General features: G+C 33.7%; 1 protein-coding gene across 1 annotated transcript in view; it reads left to right on the top strand.

Annotated features, from left to right (window-relative positions):
* The window catches only part of CRY1 (cryptochrome circadian regulator 1), a 45,746-nt gene that overhangs the window by 12,174 nt on the left and 15,308 nt on the right, over positions 1 to 18,264 (top strand). The window contains exon 2 of the mRNA XM_081130661.1: positions 17,871 to 17,979. Coding sequence (XP_080986787.1) covers positions 17,871 to 17,979 — 109 coding nt within the window. The remainder of the gene's footprint in view (positions 1 to 17,870; positions 17,980 to 18,264) is intronic.

The following is an 18,264-nucleotide window of genomic DNA, read 5'->3' as shown; positions in this document are numbered from 1 at the left end:
TCTATCTGTCGTTTCTAAGATTGATTAGCTCGCCCTTCCAAAGGCTGGGTATTCCATCCATGTCTTCCTTTCAAAAGTCTGTCTGACAAAGTTCTATCCTTTCTGCCATCCTGTCTTCCTTTCTTTGTCTCCCTTTGTGTGTGTGTGCCATCTGCTTTCCTACCTTCCTTCTTCTCAACCTCCCTCCTCTTGCCATCTTTCTGCCTAACCATCCTCATACTTTCCCCTATATCCTCCCATTTTTTCAGCTTCTCTTGCCATTCTTACTATTTTCTTTTAGAAAGTATGTTCTCTCCTTGCTTTTGTTCCACCCTTTGTGTCTCCCCCTCTCCCCACCTAAAGACCACTTTTTCTTTCCTGAGTGCTTATCTGTCCTTCCATCCATATATCTAGTCTTATAGTTATTAATATCATTTATACAATGAATCCCAAGTTTGTATTTAACTTTCAAGACATCTTTCCTGAATGCCAGAATTACATACATCACTTGATAATTAACAAGTTCACTTGGATATCAAATAGACACCTCAAACTAAATATATATAAAACTGAACTTCTGAATATTTCTTCTTCTGGAAAAGGCTGATTAGCTTGTCTTAGACTAATTTAACTGCTAAAAATATCTGGAGAAGCTGAAAAGATATTTGTGAAAAATTGCTTTCAAGTCATCAGAGAGGTCCAAAAACAGTAAAAATTGATGGGGCCAATATCTAAAAGAAACAGAAAATCAAGGGAATTAAACCTGGCATTTGATGCTGCTTTTTAATGCAGAAGTCAGTTCTGAAAATTAAAATGGTCACTAAGAAGCTAAGCATAATTTTCAGCAGTCTCATGGGGCTGGAAGGAAAAAACTAGAGTTTAGAGCCTGGCAAGGAAGGAGAACCCTGGAAATACTCTCAACTTTGGGTTGGTACCCTTAAAGGGCAATATCCTAGAAGTAGGGTTTGAATAAAACAGCCTGTTCAAGCACTGAAGTTCTGCATTAAATCAGCTCAATCACTGTTTGATTAATGGCATCAGCTATATTTTAGAAAGTTGCCACAAGCAAAAGTTAATACTTTTCTAAAGGAGGATATAGGTGTTTTTTTATGCATAATATGTGGCACACAGTCAAAAAAAAATGAGGCATACTAAAAGGCAAGAAATTACTGAAACCAATAGGAAAGAAAACAATTAGAAGCAGACCTGTAAGAGATCCAGATATTAGAGTTATCTATCATGGACTTTAAAACAAGTGTGATTAATATTTTCAAGAAACTGGATAAGAGAGAAGTTTGGCAGAGAACTATGAAAATAATCAAATGAGAATATTAGAAATGAAGAATACAATAGCTGAAATTGACAAGTCAATGAACTGGTTTAAAAGAAGATGAGATGTAGCTGAGGAAGGAATTAATGAATTGGAAGATAGTTCAGAAGAAAATAACTAGACTGTGAAGCACAGAGAGAGATTAGGATAGAAAATACAGAAAAGAGTGTGAGAGAGATAAGGGACATGGCAAAGAAGTCTAGAATATTTTTATCGAAATTCCAGAAGGAGAGAAAAATCATCCAGGAGTAGCAGATCAAATAGGAAGGATATTCTAAAGGGATTTTGTCAGGCAAAAGAAATTATTCTAGATAGAAATTCAGGGATACAGAAAGATATAAAGAGCAGTAGAAATGTATCTGAGTGAATACTAACTATTCAGAGAATTAATATATTTTATACATATGTTGTATACACATATATGTTAAAGGGAGTCAATGTATTCTATGGGTTTTGCATTGTTGAAGAAGCAATAAAAATACTCATTTATATTGGACTTTAAGAAGTTAGGGATGTATGTTTTGATTTCTAGGTAATCTCTAAAAGAACAGTTAAGTTATAACTAACAATCTTAAGAATTGAGGAAAATGGTATAATAAAAAAATTTAAAAGAAGGCAAGAAAGGAGACAGAACAAGTGGCACAAATATTAAGATGGTAAATTTAAAGCTATGTATCTCACTAATTCTATAAATTATAAGTGGATCATATTCTCCAGTTAACAAAGATTGAATTTAAAAATATACCCAACTATTAGATTGAGCTATATGAAATTTCTGTTTTTGTAGATCAAAAACACTACTATTAGCAGTTTCATGTGGTACGGCCTAAAATATGCTGCTTATAAGAAATACATTTTAAATATGGTGTTTAAGATGGGCTGAAGTTAATAGTATGGAAAAAGTTATATCATGCAAACACTAGTAGAAAGAAAGCTGGTGGCATGGCTTTTCTAATATTAGATAAAGTAGAATTTAAAGCAAAAAACTGTTATTAGAGATAAAGAGGGATGTTTCACAGTTATTAAAATGAACAATCTTCCTGGAAGATATAACAATTCTAAATTGGCATGTATAAAACATAGCCTCAAAATGTAGAAAGCCCAAACCGATAAAACTAAAAGGAGAAATAGACAGATTCATAATCACAGAGGGAAATATTAATACATTAATATTAATACGTTTCTTTCAGTAACTAATAGAACTAGCAGACCAAAAATCAGTAGTTATAAAAGATTGGAACAATATGATTAACATATTGTCTTAATTGATATACATATATGTAAATATATATATGTGTATGTGTATATATATACATATATACACACACACACACATATACACACACACACACACACACACACACACGGCCTTCTATCAGGGGGACATGGTATCAGTATGTATTATTACTTGTGATATTAACCTTGATTATGTGGTTAAGATAGTGTCTGCCAGCCAGGTTTCTCCACTGTAAAATTACTATTTTTCCTTTGTAATTAATAAATATTTTGGGATACTTTGCTGCTATATAAATATTCCCTTTCTCTCCATTAATTTTAGTATTCATTAGTGGATCTTGCCTAAGGCAATTATTGTGTGCTATTCTAATCATGTTTTCATTCCTTCTATATTTATTAGTCTGAGTTCTTCTGTAATGAAGAGTTGTTCCTTTTCCATTTAATTATTCAATAATTTAGTTATAAAAATACGGTCTCATGAGTATTTGTTTTATTCTTTGGGTTGTAATCTATTGCTGTTACTGTTTATTTTGTTCTTTAAATTATTCCAGCTCTGGCACCCATCTGTATTTTGACATACACCCATCTTATTTCTCTGGAGCCTTTCCTTACTTTGTGGCGTCATGCGATGCTCCAGCTCATTATATGCTTTCCTTGCTCAGTCCTGAATCAGCCACTGCTTTGTAGAACCCTTATTGGAGAAGGATGTTTAGAAACCAAGATCTGGGCGCTTGTTTCATCTCTCATAGACTTTTTTCTTGGCACTCCTGTTTTGTTTTGTCATGTCTTGTTTTGCTTCACAGTCCTGCCACTGTGAACACCCCTGAAGAACCTGAGTTATATCTAGAGTAAAATTAGCATTATTAGGAGAAGAGAATTTTCTGATAGGAATATCAGAAAACCAATATGTGTAGCTCTGCCATTTGCTTTTCTACATGTGTTGAACAGATTTTATTTAGTTCCATTTAAATACTCTAAAGCCTAGGAGTAGATTTTAAACATGATTTTGGGCCTATCATTATAGTGTCACATGCAATGGTTTCTAAAAATACACACGGAATAGCAAAAGTCCTAGATTTCAAATACGTTTATGTGACTTGGGGATTAAGGAGGTATAAATTACATAGCTTAACCTCAGAAGTTAAAAGATACTTCAAGTAAAGACTAATTTAAACTGCTAGCGCTAAGTGCTGTAATAGATACTAAAAGACCCAGATTAGTCATATCTTTGTAAAACTTTAGAGATCTTCCTCAGCATAATTGCCTTGCTTTTATATGTCCTTTAACAATAGGGACTTCAATAATACAATGTATTAATTACTATAATAATAAATTTACACATCTGTTCTCATTAAACTTTGAGGTTCTTGAGGACTAGAATTCTAGATTCTTTTTTTTGTGTGTCCTATGTAGATGCCCAAATGTTGGTTGTATAAGTAAAAGATATACCTCAGAATATGTGGTTCTGCATTTTATTAGATTACTAATAATTAACTATCAAGTATCTCTGAAGAGATTAAAAGTTATTGTGAATCTAAATGAATCTCTGCCAAATGATAAATGGTGGGATAATACTTCGGGTTCATTTAGTTTCACTTCTTATATTTCTCTCTCTAAGCATAGAACAATTCTGTTATATAGCATCCATAAAGACATTTCTTATTTTCAACTATGAAGTCAAGTGTATATGGAATGTGTTTGAGGCCCATGACTGGTTCATAACTTACTATATTAGTAATTAAATCAAATCGACCCTTTTTTGTTGCTGAAAACTGCATCAGAGTTAGGATTCTTTTTTTTTTAAAAAATATATTTTTATTGATTTCAGAGAGAGGACAGGAGAGGGAGAGAGAGAGAAAGAAACATCAATGATGAGAGAGTCATTGATCGAGCCCGCAACCCGGGCATGTGCCCTGACCGGGAATCGAACCCTGATTGCCTGGATCCTAGGCCCACACTCAACCGCTGAGCCAGGCCCGGCCGGGCAAGAGTTAGGATTCTTAATTTTCAGTTTGACTGTTCCTTCCTGTCTCCTGCACTCCCTTTTTTTGACCCTCTTCTCAGCCTACCCTCCATTCCATCTCTCTTTGTCCATTCTTGCTTCTCTGTCTCATTTGTCTTTGTTTTTCTGTTTCATATTCTCTTTTCTTTTTGAGTATAGGTTAGAACATGATGTGAATTAGCTTTTAAAATAATCATTTGGATTGGGTAGAAAATGGGTATCAGGCAAAGGACAGAAAAATAGAAAGGCCACTTAGGAGGCTACTATACTTATCTTGAAGAGATGATGGCATGGATAAGAGTGGTCATGGTGAAAATGATAGAAACACTTAGAATCTTGGTAGAAATTTAAGAGGTAATATAGCAAAGGAAGTAGGATTACTAAATCTGGAGTCCAAAGTAGAAGTGTAGGCTGAAAATATTATACTGGGAATCATCAGCGTGTAGATAGTATTCCTAAGACTAGATAAAGGAAAAGGACTGATGGAAGGAACGACCTTCACTTTGAATGAACAGAAGGAATGCTAGACAGAGGCTACGAAGAAGGCTGGAGAGAAAGAAGGAGAAAGGAAGAAGGATGGGATGAAGTTTGAATAGAAGCAAAGAATAGATGGATGTATTTCTAGAAGGAGAGATGGATGGAATGACTGATGGAAGCAGGGGAGGGAGGGAGGACAGATAAATGGGATAAAGAGCAATGACATGGGAGAGAGAAGCATAACCAGTTATGGCCAATGAATTGTGTAAGGAAGTGCTTGGCTGAGGCAGTGTAAGGCCCCTGTACGCTTCTCCGGTTTTTCCATTGCTGTGAAGGACCATTTTCAAATTAGACCACAAGATCAAAGCATCTGGAATGGTAAAGTCACCGCTTGGAGAAGAAATACCTAGAGCTCTAGTGAACTCAGCATGAGCAAGATAAAACTTTTGTTTTGTCAAGCCACTTATTTGGGGGTTATTTTTTACCCAACATAAGCGTATCCTATTCTGACCAATCAGGTGACACTTTGGCCTGAGTAACTTGAATTATGGAATCGTTATTAACTAAGATTGGGAGACATGGGAAGAGAAGGCTTGAAGGGACTTTTAAAAGGAGATATTGAATAGGCAGTAGGGTATCAAAAAAATCCTTCTATGACTACTCTATAAAATTATCCTCTCCTCCATCTACCCTATTTTAGTTTTCTCTGTAGAAATTATCATAACCAGAATACAGTGTAGTGGTTCAGGACCTTAGCACCTGGAGCCGGCCAGATTGAATGGGTTTAAAATCTTGGCTTTGTGCTCTAGTTGGTTTTGTTCAGTGGTTAGAATGTCTGCCATGGACTAAAGGGTCCCAGGTTCATTTCTTGGCACTTACCTCCGTTGCACCTCAATCCCTGGCTCTGGTCGGAGTAGGTGCTGGAGGTAACCAATCTATTTTGTGTGTGTGTGTCTGTCTGTCTGTCTGTCTCTCTCCTCCCTCCCCCCCCCCGCCTCTCTCCCTTCCACTCTTTCTGAAAAGCAATCCTCTCGCAAGGATTAATAAAAAAAATCTTGACTTTGCTACTTTTTTCTTCCTGAGTCAAAATTTTCCTGAGGGAAAATTACTTAACCTTTTTATGCCTCAATTTCATCATTTGTAAATGAGGGAAATACCTATATTAAAAGGTTGTTGTGTTTATGCATGTAAAGTACTTAGAGCAGTGTATAATACACACTTTCTAAACATTTGCAGCTTTTGTCATTATGGTTGTCATCGTAGTCGTTTTCGTAATCAATATTGTCATCCCCAAATATGCAAACTTCATGACTCCAGGCACTTAATTTTGTTCTCACATTTACCCTGAGGACCACAACAATGTCAGTAGGATCTCAATAAAGTTTGGGTGGATAGATGGATGGTTAGATTGCATTATGTTACTAACACTTTTTGCAGCAATGTCAATATGGGAAAGATTCTGACCTTTGGCCAAACTTCAGACAGACCTGTGTGACACGTGCTAGATCATAGATTTAAAAAAGAAAAAGAAGAATTTTTCAGCATTACTTTTTTTTAACAGACAAAAATTGAAATTTTATTAAATTATGTTTTCAGCTTTATTGAGATATAATTGACATATAACTAGTCTTTTTCTAAAGGAGAAAATTTTCAAATAGGACTATTAGACTACAGAAAAGCATTATACATAGATCTGGGACAGCATGCTTTTGACCACATGTTGCACAGATTTTATTTAGTTGTATGTAAATCCTTTAAAGCCTGGAAATACATCTTATACTTGATTTTGGCCTAACCTGGTAGAGCCACAATGCAGTGGTTTCTAAAATTAAACAGGTAATAATAAGAGATCTAGATTATAAATAGCTTTGTGTGACCTTTTTAGATCAGAGAGGCATAAGTTACATAAATTGTATTAGTGTAAATTGATTCCAGAAATTAAATGATTTTAACCCTTTTGAATCCTATTATTAACTTTAATAACTTTTCTGTATTTCTTTTTTTAATATATTGATAGTATCAGTACTCATGTTACCTATAAATAATCATGTTTTTGTTTCTTCCTTACCCAGTGTTATACCTTTTATTTCTGTTCTTCTATTACTCCATTGGCCTGCTAGTACTAGGTTGAATAGAAGTGGTGGATAGCAGGCATCCTTGTCTTCGTCCCAATTCTAAAAGAAATAGTTTCAACATTTTACCATTAAATATGATATTTTCTATTAAGTATTTTTGTGGATGCTTGTTTTAACATTAAGGAAGTTATCTCCTAGTCCTGGTTTGTTGAGGCTCAATGAAAATTGAATTTTAGTGGCTACTTGTTTTGCATCTGTTCAGTTGGTCATGACTTTTTCCCTTTATTCTATGAATGAAGTGAAATGCATTAAATTAATCAACTTCCTGAGGGTAAGCCCAATTTGATCACGATGTATATTTTTTATATATTGCTGGATTTGGTTTGCTAAAATGATATTATTGTGAGTGAGATTAGCATGCAGTTTTCCTTTTGTGCTTGTCCTTGTCTAATTTTGATGTCAAATCTAACCTTATAGAATGAATAGAGGCGTGTTACTTTTTTATCTATCCTCTGCATAAGATTAGAATACTCTATAAAATTAGAATTGTTTATTCTTTGCATGTTTGATAGAATTCATCTTAAAGCTGACTATTATGTTTTCCTTGTAATATTTTTAACCACTGATTGTTTCTTTAATGGCTATAGGACCATTATGTTCTTTTTTTGCTCTCGAGTCAGTTTTGGTAAGTTTTAAATTTCTTCTTGAGTCAGTTTTGGTAAGGAATTTATGCATTTCATCTAAGTTTTCAAATTTATTTGCGTAAAATTGTTCGCACTGTCTTATTTTCTGTTTAATCCTGGCAGTATTTGAGATTATATTCCCTTTTTATTCTTAATATTGCTTATTTTTTCTCCTCCCACTTTTCCTTTAATTTATCTTGTCAGAGGTTTATATTATTGTCTTTTCAAATAAAAATTTTGACTTTGTTTCTGTTATGTATTTGTGTTCTGTTTTCAGTAATTCCTGCTCTATCATTTCCTTCTTTTTATTTTTCTGATTCTGCTCTTTTCCTAACTCAATTCCATGTCTTCTTTTCTCATATAACCACTTAAGCCTATACATTTTCTTCTAATACCGCTTTTTTTGTTTTGCATTCTGCACATTTTAGATACATTTTCTTCATTATCATTCAATTCCAGATGTTTTCTAAAATCCATTATTATCTTCTTTGTCCCATAAACTGTTTAGAAAAATGTTTTTTAACTTCAAAATATATGAATGATACTAGTTTCTTTTAATTTGTTGAATACAGTGGTATGACCTAGTAGAGAGTCAATTTTCATAAATATTCTATGTATACTTGAATAAGTATTCTCCATTTATTATATTATAATCTCCATTTAGTATAATATTCTCGTGCTGCTTTATATATTTTATCGTTGGTTTTGAGTCTTTTCAATATGATGTGTCTATATGTGTGGGTCCTCTCTCTGTCTCTGTCCTCCTCTCTGTATCTCTTCCCATTTCTATCTGTTCTTATTTCTAGCTTTATTTCCCTCACCCTTCGTCCCATCCCCTGCCCCTGTCCCCTGTCCCCTGCGCTCTGTCCTCCTCTTTCTAACCCTGCTTGAATTCATGAGCTGCTGCTGCTGTGAAATATTTTATGAGCTTCTTGAATTCGCATCTGTCAGCAGTTCTGAAAAAGTATCAATCGTTTTCAGGCCTCTCATTCTGCAACTCAGATTTAAGTTCTTGTTTCCTTGTGTATTGTATGATTGATTGATTGATTGGTTGATTTTGGGTGGAATTTTTTTTGTAGATATTGAGGGATAAGTTGAAGTCAAGCATCCAGAGATTTAACAGTTATTTTAGATCACAACCAACCTGGGACCACTTAAAATGCAATGATAAGCTTGAGGTGCTTGGGGCCACTTAAATTGTATGAATTTGCATTGAGATTATGCATTGGGGGGGGGAGAATTTTTAAATAAATAGATAATGGATTTATAGAAAATGTACAAAGAAAATGTACAGAGAGTTCCTATGTCCTCTGTACCTAGTTTCCCCTAATATTAACATCTTACATTACCACTGTACTTGAGTAAAAACTAAGAAACCGTAGCACTAACTGAATTCCAGACTTCATTCATATTTCCATTAAATGCTCTTTTTCTGTTCTAGAATCCCATCCATGATACCACATTGCATTTAGTCATATGTCTCCTGAGTCTCCTCTCTGTCTTTGACAGTTTCTCAGGCTTTCCTTGTTTTTTATGATGTTTATGATTTTGAATACAGGTCATGTATTTTTAGAATGGCCCTCAAGTTAGGTTTGTCTGATGTTTTTCTCATGATTAGTTTGGCGTCATGGGTTTTGTGGAAAATACCACAGAGGTAAATGTTCTCTTCATGTGTAAGAATGTACATGATATTGACATTATTGACTTACATAGGTGATGTTTACTCTGATCATGTGGTTAAGGGAGCATTTGCCAGGTTGCTCCATTGTAAAGTTACTATTTTTGCCCTTTCCATTGAGGAATGGAAGATTTATTTTCTTTCAGCACAAACTGAGTAGTAATAGGCAAGTTTCCTTGCTGTCCTATTCTGTCACTTAAGATTTATTTCTAAATTACACTTGAATTATGGGTAGAGCTTTTTGAAGCCGAGGTTTTATATTTAGGATCTGTTATTAGCTTCCTCCCTTTGGATGGGCCTTGGGCTTTGTCTCCTATCCTCCTCAACCTGATTAAATTCAAGGTTTCCAGGGCTCTGTAGAAATCCTCAAGGCAAAGCTGACTTTAGCACTGGTTAACCTGTTATGACTCCTTACTTTTGGGGCAGCCCAGTGAATTATGTTTAAAAGTTTCCTTTTCTTGTTGTTTGTTATTAATTATTTGTATTAGGGTATTTTAATCCAATGTACTATCAGCAATGGAAGTTGGTAGGTATTTTTTGACATTGATTTTGACTATATTTTGAAATATTAATACTTGGGTTGGGGAAAATTTACATCTTAGTGTTAGTATGATACTTATAGTCATTCTTCCAGTACTCTCTCGCCACCCACTCCCACAAACAGTTCTTATGAATTCCCTGACTTAAGGACACTGTTTTCTCTGCTTTGATTGTCCTTTTCTCCTTTATCCTCTTGAACAATACATATTGATTCAAAACTCTGTTTAAATGGTTTTTGTCCTCACATTTACCCCATTTCCTTTCTTCTGCCCCCCCACACACAGTTAGATTTTGTCTGTGCTGCCATGATACCCCCTTCATTAAGAAATTCACCATATGGTACATATATATCAGTGTTGGTTTAGATATTATGGTAGATATTATTACTGTTCACCATTATTCAGTGTCACTTCCTGCAGGAAGTTTATGCCTTTTGCCTTGAACTCTGGTTTGCCCGTTTGACTTGCTTTAAGCAATTAAATGTGAGCAAAAAATGCCTTGGCTGATCTTCAATAGATATATAGCGTGAGTGAGAAATAAACTTTAGTTATTTTAAGACACTGAGCTTTTGGGATTGTTTGTTACCTCAATGTAGCCTAACATATTCTGTCTTAATTGACACACATGCTTGTCTTCTATCTGGAAGGCAGAAATTGTATTCTAGTCACCTTTATGTCCTTAAAGCTATCAGACTAATTTTCTTAAAACATTTTATGTTGTTATATATCCTATCGGGTAGGAATTGTAGCATCGTATAGTGCAAAAACCATGGGTTTGGAGTCAGACACATCCAAATTAAAAATTTTACTTCATTGTTTAGCTGAGTTACTTTGGAAAATGTCCTTGATTAATTTCATATTTATCATTTTAAAAATGAAATACCTTACAAAGTTGTTGGTCGTATACTATACATAAAACATCTAGTACAATAGACATTCAGAAAATTTCCTTTTTCTATATTGACCATTGAATCAAGTCTTAAGTCCCTTTCATCTGCCTTTATTAATTTATTTATTTGGTTTGTTGTTAGAGAAATATTTTTTTAACTTTTACATGTCAAGCATTGTCTATGCACTGGCAAGTGGTGATCAAGGCCTAGTCCCAGTCAGTCTTAAAGGAATTTATAATCAAGTGGCCAATCATTCTCCCTCCCTATCTCCAGCTATTAAAATCATGTTAATACTGCAAGGTCTCTCTCTAACATCACCACATCCTTGAAATTTTTGCCTAAATTTTTCCCCATTTCAAAAAAGAAATAAATTCAGAAGTGATTTCTTCTTCCTGATTTTTCAAAGCATATTAGTGGTATCCATATGTTTCTTACAATATATGTTGCATCCTGCCACAACAGGTTCTGTTATATTCATATACATCCTGTACATTTTCAAGTTTCTTTTCTAGATTTTAAGGTCCTTGAGTATTGGAATATCATCTCATATTGTTTATCTTGTATCCCTCAAATAAATGAAATGATGTGAGTAATGAACAGTATCACTTCTTAGAAGGTGTTTTAGGGATTTGTGGGGACATCTTTGTTCATCACAGTGACTGAGGGGAGCTAGTGGTATTAGTGAGGAGAAACTAAGAATGAAAAACTTCTTGCAGTGCTCAGGATACTTTCTTAAATAGTTGTCCTGAGCCCCACATCTCTTTGAATATTCTACCAGATGTTTCACATAAAAGAAAAACTTATTCATATTTTTCTGATCTAGAGCTTAAATCCATTTTTATGTGTAAAAACTAGGATTTTTACATAATTTTAATATATACTGAGTTTTCCTGAAATATATTTACCACCTATGTAAATCAAGGAAAGATTCTACTTTGTTTTGTCCAGAACTTTACCAAGTCTTGCTCAACATTATAGAAAATCACATCACCAAAGGCAATACCACTCATGGTGTTTGAGTTGCCAATAATCTAACTATATCAGTCTGTTTTTGTAGCTGTTGGATTTAAAAATAATTCTGTGTGTATGTGTAGACATACAGCTAATTCATTGTCTTCTTGTCCCATGCCCAGGTATTTACATATAGAAGTACATGTTACTTTTCTGAAATCCACCTGAGGATATTTTTTATTTATTTTTTAAAAATGTTTTACTTATCTTTATTGTTGAAAGTATTACAGATATTCCCCTTTTCCCCCAAGGGTATGTTTTTATTGATTTTAGAGAGAGAGGAAGGGAGAGAGAGGCATCGATGTGAGAGAAAAACACCGACCAGTGGCTCCCCGACAGGCTGGAACCTGCACCCTCTTGGTGAATGGGACAGTGCTCTGACCAGCTGCGCCACATGGCAGGGCACATGTTACTTCTTTTGAAAATATAAGTGACCTTCCTTTAATTGACCTCTCCCATGTATTATATTAGGGCATTATATAATGCTTTAAAATTGTGTATATACATATACTGTATTACCTGTGAATTTTATTTCATAATTTAAAAGAGGTCATTGCAAAATATTTGTTATAAAAAGAGACATTGTTATGTCATGGTATAGGTCTACTGATTTATTACCATTATTGCTTACAAAAAACAAAATTTGTTTTTAAAATATAAATTTAATCTTTATTGAACATTAAACTATTCTCCATAGAAAATGTATATCACAAATATTCTGACAATTTCAATAATGATTAATTAAATAAAAAGCACTAAAAATTTGTTGCAAATTAGAAAAAAAGCATATATAAACTATGCAATTTATAGAGAAATATGTTGCTATTTATAATTTTTAATTTTCCAATAAAACACCATAGACTTTGGTTAATAACTGAGACATTTCATTTTTATTTATTTTAGTTAATATATCCAGAACTTTAATTTTAAAAATTTAATTCTGTTGTTTCATGCAGAGGATAAGAGAGGATATTTTACATGGAGTTTGAATGACCTTAATTTATATTCTTTAAATCAGTTCTCTAGAGTCAACAGTGAATTGTTTTGGTTTAGATATTTAAAGCGTAGTTTTCATTGTTGAGCATATAATATATATTTTATAAACTAAAGTGCAGAACCCAATGACTTTATTCTGGTATGATACATGTTAATTTATAATGACTGACTTTCAGCAGCAGAGGGGTTATGTTGTATCCTACCATTGCCTTTTTTAAAGACTATTTTATAGACAGAACTAGAAATTCTAGTTATATAAAGCTGTTCTAGCACAGGCTGGAAAGTAGGTCATTGTGACAGGGTGTATACCAAACCGCCCACTGGTTGCCATAGCAGTGACCTACTTTAAGAAACAATTTCTGCTGATTCATGTTGAAGTCATCTTTTGGTAATGGTATAAGGAAACTCACTGCATTTATTTTTTTCTAATAGCAGTAAGCTAGTGATCTCTGGAGGTTATAAGCAATCCTTAAAGTATTTAAAGGGAAGAAATATATTTTCTCACCTAGCACCTCTGCAATTTATTTTGAAGTACTACAGTTAGTGTTATAATTAAATAACATGAAAACTGTGCTTCTGTTTAGGCAATACAGTTATGCAAAGGGATATAGTGAGTTTTACTACCCTTAGGCCTGTTTAAAAACTAACCTGTTGCATGTAGTTAATAGCATTATTAACTAAACCTTCAAAGGATTATAGTTTCAAGGGAACAGTAAATATGCCAAATTGGAGGTCTGAAAATATATTACTGTTAAAAGTGTGCCCTTTGTATTTTCAGTATTCAGTATATTAAATCATTGCATTCAGTATTGGATGCCTGTTCTAAGGCACTTGCATTTGTAATATATGAATTGCTGTGTTCTCTGGAACACATTGAATCTGAACTCTGACAAAACTCACTCGCTTCCCAGCTAAGGATAAAGGATGAAAGGTTAGACTTTACGTAGCAGCCTTTCAAGTAACATTATTTGTTCAGCATTAAAAAGAAATCTTATCTGTCAATGAGTTGATACTTTGAACCTGAGATATTGGAGACTTTATTTTATGGTATTATCAAGGAGGAATTTTATGAGATTAAAGATTAGTTGATTCAGGGTCTTAATTGACTGAATCTTGCCATATATATTCATATTCACATTTCCTTGTCACTGGGAAGATTTTTCTCGAACCTTTGTCCAAAGTCACATTCAGGGGAAGTTATAAGTTCAAGATGATTCTGTATATAGGTGTATGTAGACTAATTCATTGTCTTCTTTTGTCATGCCCAGGTATTTGCATATAGAAATACATGTTACTTTTTAAAAAAATACAAATTATGGCCCTAGCCCATTAGTCCCAGTTGGTTGGAGCATCATCCCATGCACCAAAAGGTAGTTGGTTTGATCCCTGGTAGGACTGTGTATGGGAGACTGCCCACAGATGTCTCTCTCTCTCTCCCGCCTTCCTTTCTTTAAAATACATCTATGTAAATTATTAACACGGGAAAATAATTATAACTTCTGCTTAATGAGTACCAAGTACTGGTGATTTTACGCTGTCTATAATCCTTTCAACAGTGTACAAGACAACTCTATAGGTCATTTTATCCTATTTCTAATCTTTTCAACAAATTGTATTAGGCACATGATGAGATTTGTTTGCCAAATGTAGAAACCAAAACATAGGTTAGGAAACTATATAGTTAGGAATGAGACACAGATACTTTATTTGAAATTGACCTGGAGGAGGTGGTGGTGGTGGTGGGTGTGTATTAGCTATAATATAAGGTACAACCTGAAAGTTTCTTTAGGATGAGGAACATTATGTCCTTTGACTGTTTAGAGGATGGAGAAGTTACTTACAGCTTAAAGACTGAAGATTAGTAGGATATGAACTTGAAGAGATGGGAATTGGGAAATGTATTCCAGGCCAAGGGAATAACATGGAGCAAATTCCAGGAGATTGAATGTCTGGGGAAAGAGATGTAGTTGGTTTTGGTGGGAGGGAAAGGGGAATGGCAGGAAATGAACCTGAAACCCTAAGTTAGTGGCCAAGGAAAATAATTTGTTCTTTATTCTATAGGAATGAGTCTTTGAAGATCTTTGAACAGGAAGTGTGCCTAAGGAATATTGTGTATAAAATGGATTAGAGTGGAAAGACATTGTCGGTAGGCAGATCTATTTTAAGGCATTGCCGTAAATAATACCAGCAAGAGATAATAAGGTCTAGAATTATTGTAGCAATAATTATAGCAAAATTAGACGTGGTAGGAAGGAGGGGACAAAAAATGCATATAATCATGGTTTCTATGGGCCAGGCACTGTTCTAAGAACTTCACATATATTAATTTATTTAATTCTCACAACCATGCTATGTATGATATGAGTCCTGTTACTATCCCAGTTTTACAGATGAGGAAATTAGAACTTTTCAAGATTGATTAAAGGATAGTAATTGGTTGCTAGACCTGTTAAATTATGGGAAATCTGTACAATGGGAATACAGTGAAACCATGAAAATTCTATTGCTTTAAAAAGATGTTCACTATGTATTAAACCAGGTTTACAGAAGATACAGTATTTCTCAGTTTTGTTCTATTTTGAAGGGGTATATGCTAACTATCAATTTTATACCTTTTTATGAAGTTTAAAAAAAAAAAGTGTTTCTTCTTCAACCCTACCCCAAACTCCCATTCCCCAAGGGTAGCTGTTGTTAATAGCTTGGTATAAGTATACTTTCAGTTATTTTCTTATGCACATATAACATTAAGCAGATACTTGCAGTGTAAATTTTATTTTATCAAAATGATATATGCACACAGTTTTAAAAGTCTTAGTGTAAAAAGCCTTATAGTAGAGGACAGCATCACTGAGTGTTCTCCATCCTGCTCTTTTTCTTTTCTTCACAAGTCTTTTCTATTTAAGATATTTGAGTGCAAAGTAAGCATTATATTCTTTCTAAAAGCACCTATATTTGAGTGCACCATACCTCTGCAATATTTATGTGAAATTAGTGATGTAAACGATAATATCCATGAAAGAAAAACTCCATCAGTAACATCTGTGGAGGGATGTAAAGTACAACATAGGGAGTATTGTCAATAATATTGTAATCACTATGTATGATGCCATGTGGGTACTTGAATTATCAGGGGATCACTTCATAAATTACATAATTGTCTAACCACTGTGCTGTATGCCCCAAACTAATATAAAACAATATTGAATGTCAACTGTAATTGAAAATAAAAATTTAAAAAATAACATCTGTGAAGAAAAACACCATACTTAAATACATTTCTATTCCTTTGCTTTATGGAGTGCCTAAATAAAATTAATTCTTTGGTTGCAAAACTTTTTCTCTTGCAACACATTGATTGCCTCAGTCCATATCATTTTGTGCAGTGTTTGTTTCATAGGGTGTTTATTGAAAAGCATTAAGAGTGATTATTCAGCCTGTGAACAAGAAAGGGAAAAATAAAGGACTAATTATTAATTAATCAAGACTTACTCATGATATAAATTAATCAGGTCCTTTCTCTCTTTTTCCCCCATCTTACAGTCTATCATTGACTTGCTTGTACCACATAGAAATATTTCCACTAAAACGGTGAATAAGGAGAACTCTTGCTATATACTACCAGCTCTGGTAGAGAAGATACTGAAACTAATGGTACAAAAGAGGTTTGAGAATTATCTCTGCCTTGAATTATCCTTCCAGGACAGTTTAGCCTTGTACTGTTTAAATTTAAGAAAATTTAGAATTGCTAGTTTATTCAACTGTTTTTGATCTGATTGCTGATGTCTAAAAACTCTTTTGCCAAGCAAATACATAAACTAGGTGTTTCCCAAATAAACATTTATCACCAAACATAAGTTATTTATAGTTACAGATAATTTTACAAAACTTAAGTACTTGTATATTGCTATAACACAGTAACATTTTCCCCCAAAGTATTTGCACATTGGTAGTGGTGGGGTGGAGTGGAGTGGAGTGAGGATGGGGTGCTAGGGAGATAACTCTAAGCCAGAAAAAGGATGTGGTGAAATATAAATGTGAGGATACAGAGGTTTGTTTCCTATTTGTTTAAGAATAACTGTGAGACCACCTAAGGTGCAATGATGGGATGCCTTTAATATCCTCCTGCATACAGCACTGTGACTCCCCAAGCCCACAGAGATCATATTTCCGCTAAGGGAAACAGAATCTAGATAAAATGTTACAGAAAATTAGCATAAAGCAAACATCGTACCTTCCAGGAGTCACTTTTCTTTCACATTTGTTCTTTCACATTTGTCCACTCCATTTCTTCATAATAAAAGATGCACAGTAAGCAGTCTTCTGGTATTGCCCCAGAATTTCTCCACATATCTGTCATGTGTAAGCCTTGTTGGTACTTATTTCATTGAAAAAATCCATAGCCCCACCTGCCTCATAAATCTTTTATTTAAAATTAATCTGGCATACTCTATACTCAGAGAGTTAATGCCACATAATTTAACATCTATTATCAGTTTCTTTTTCTTTGATTGGATTAGAAACTTGAAAATGAGCATTGTTATCTCTCTCTTAATTACAATATCCCCCAATAACATGTTCACACTCTTCAATTATTCATTGGTCAGAGTGATTAAATAGGATGTTTCCATTTTTTTTCCAGTAGAAAATGCTGTAGGTTTTTCAGGTTGGTTTTTCTGTATGAACTTGAATTCATTTTCTCAAGTTTAAACAATGAGATCAATTCATTTAATTATTTTATTCTAACAGTCACTATTATTTAATGAAAGTTAGTGATTTAATTTAGGAACTTCATTAAAATACTAAGACACTTGTGCTATAATTTAAAAAAATTATATGTATGGCTTCTAGACACAGTAATTTATATATCAGAGGTAATAAGACGATAGAGTTCACATTTCAATAACATGATTTTGCAGTATTTTGTATCTTCAAAATATGTTTCTAATAATTTTAATAATATTATCCTTTCCCTAGATTTTTGCTTCAATGTCTTGAAGACCTTGATGCTAATCTGCGAAAATTAAACTCTCGTCTGTTTGTGATTCGTGGGCAACCAGCAGATGTGTTTCCTAGGCTTTTCAAGGTAATTATGCATAAAATAGTAATCTCTTGTCAGAGAATCCACATATTTGGTAAATAAGTTGTTTTGGGTAATTTAAAGTGTGGGAAATACAAGTTTTAATAAAAATGTGGGGTTTTTTCTTTATTTAGTAAAAAAGTTACACATGATAAAGTCAGACAGTGAAAGAAGTGGCTTATAATGAAAAAAATCTTTCTTCAGCCTTAAACTGCTAATTCCCTTCCCAGAAGTAGCAACTACCAATTTCTTGTGTATTCATTAGAAATATTTTTTGAGTGGATAAAAATG

The sequence above is a fragment of the Miniopterus schreibersii genome (assembly GCF_964146895.1).
Source record: "Miniopterus schreibersii genome assembly, chromosome: 2".
Taxonomy (NCBI): domain Eukaryota; kingdom Metazoa; phylum Chordata; class Mammalia; order Chiroptera; family Miniopteridae; genus Miniopterus; species Miniopterus schreibersii.
This window is presented reverse-complemented; position numbering and strand designations above follow the sequence as displayed.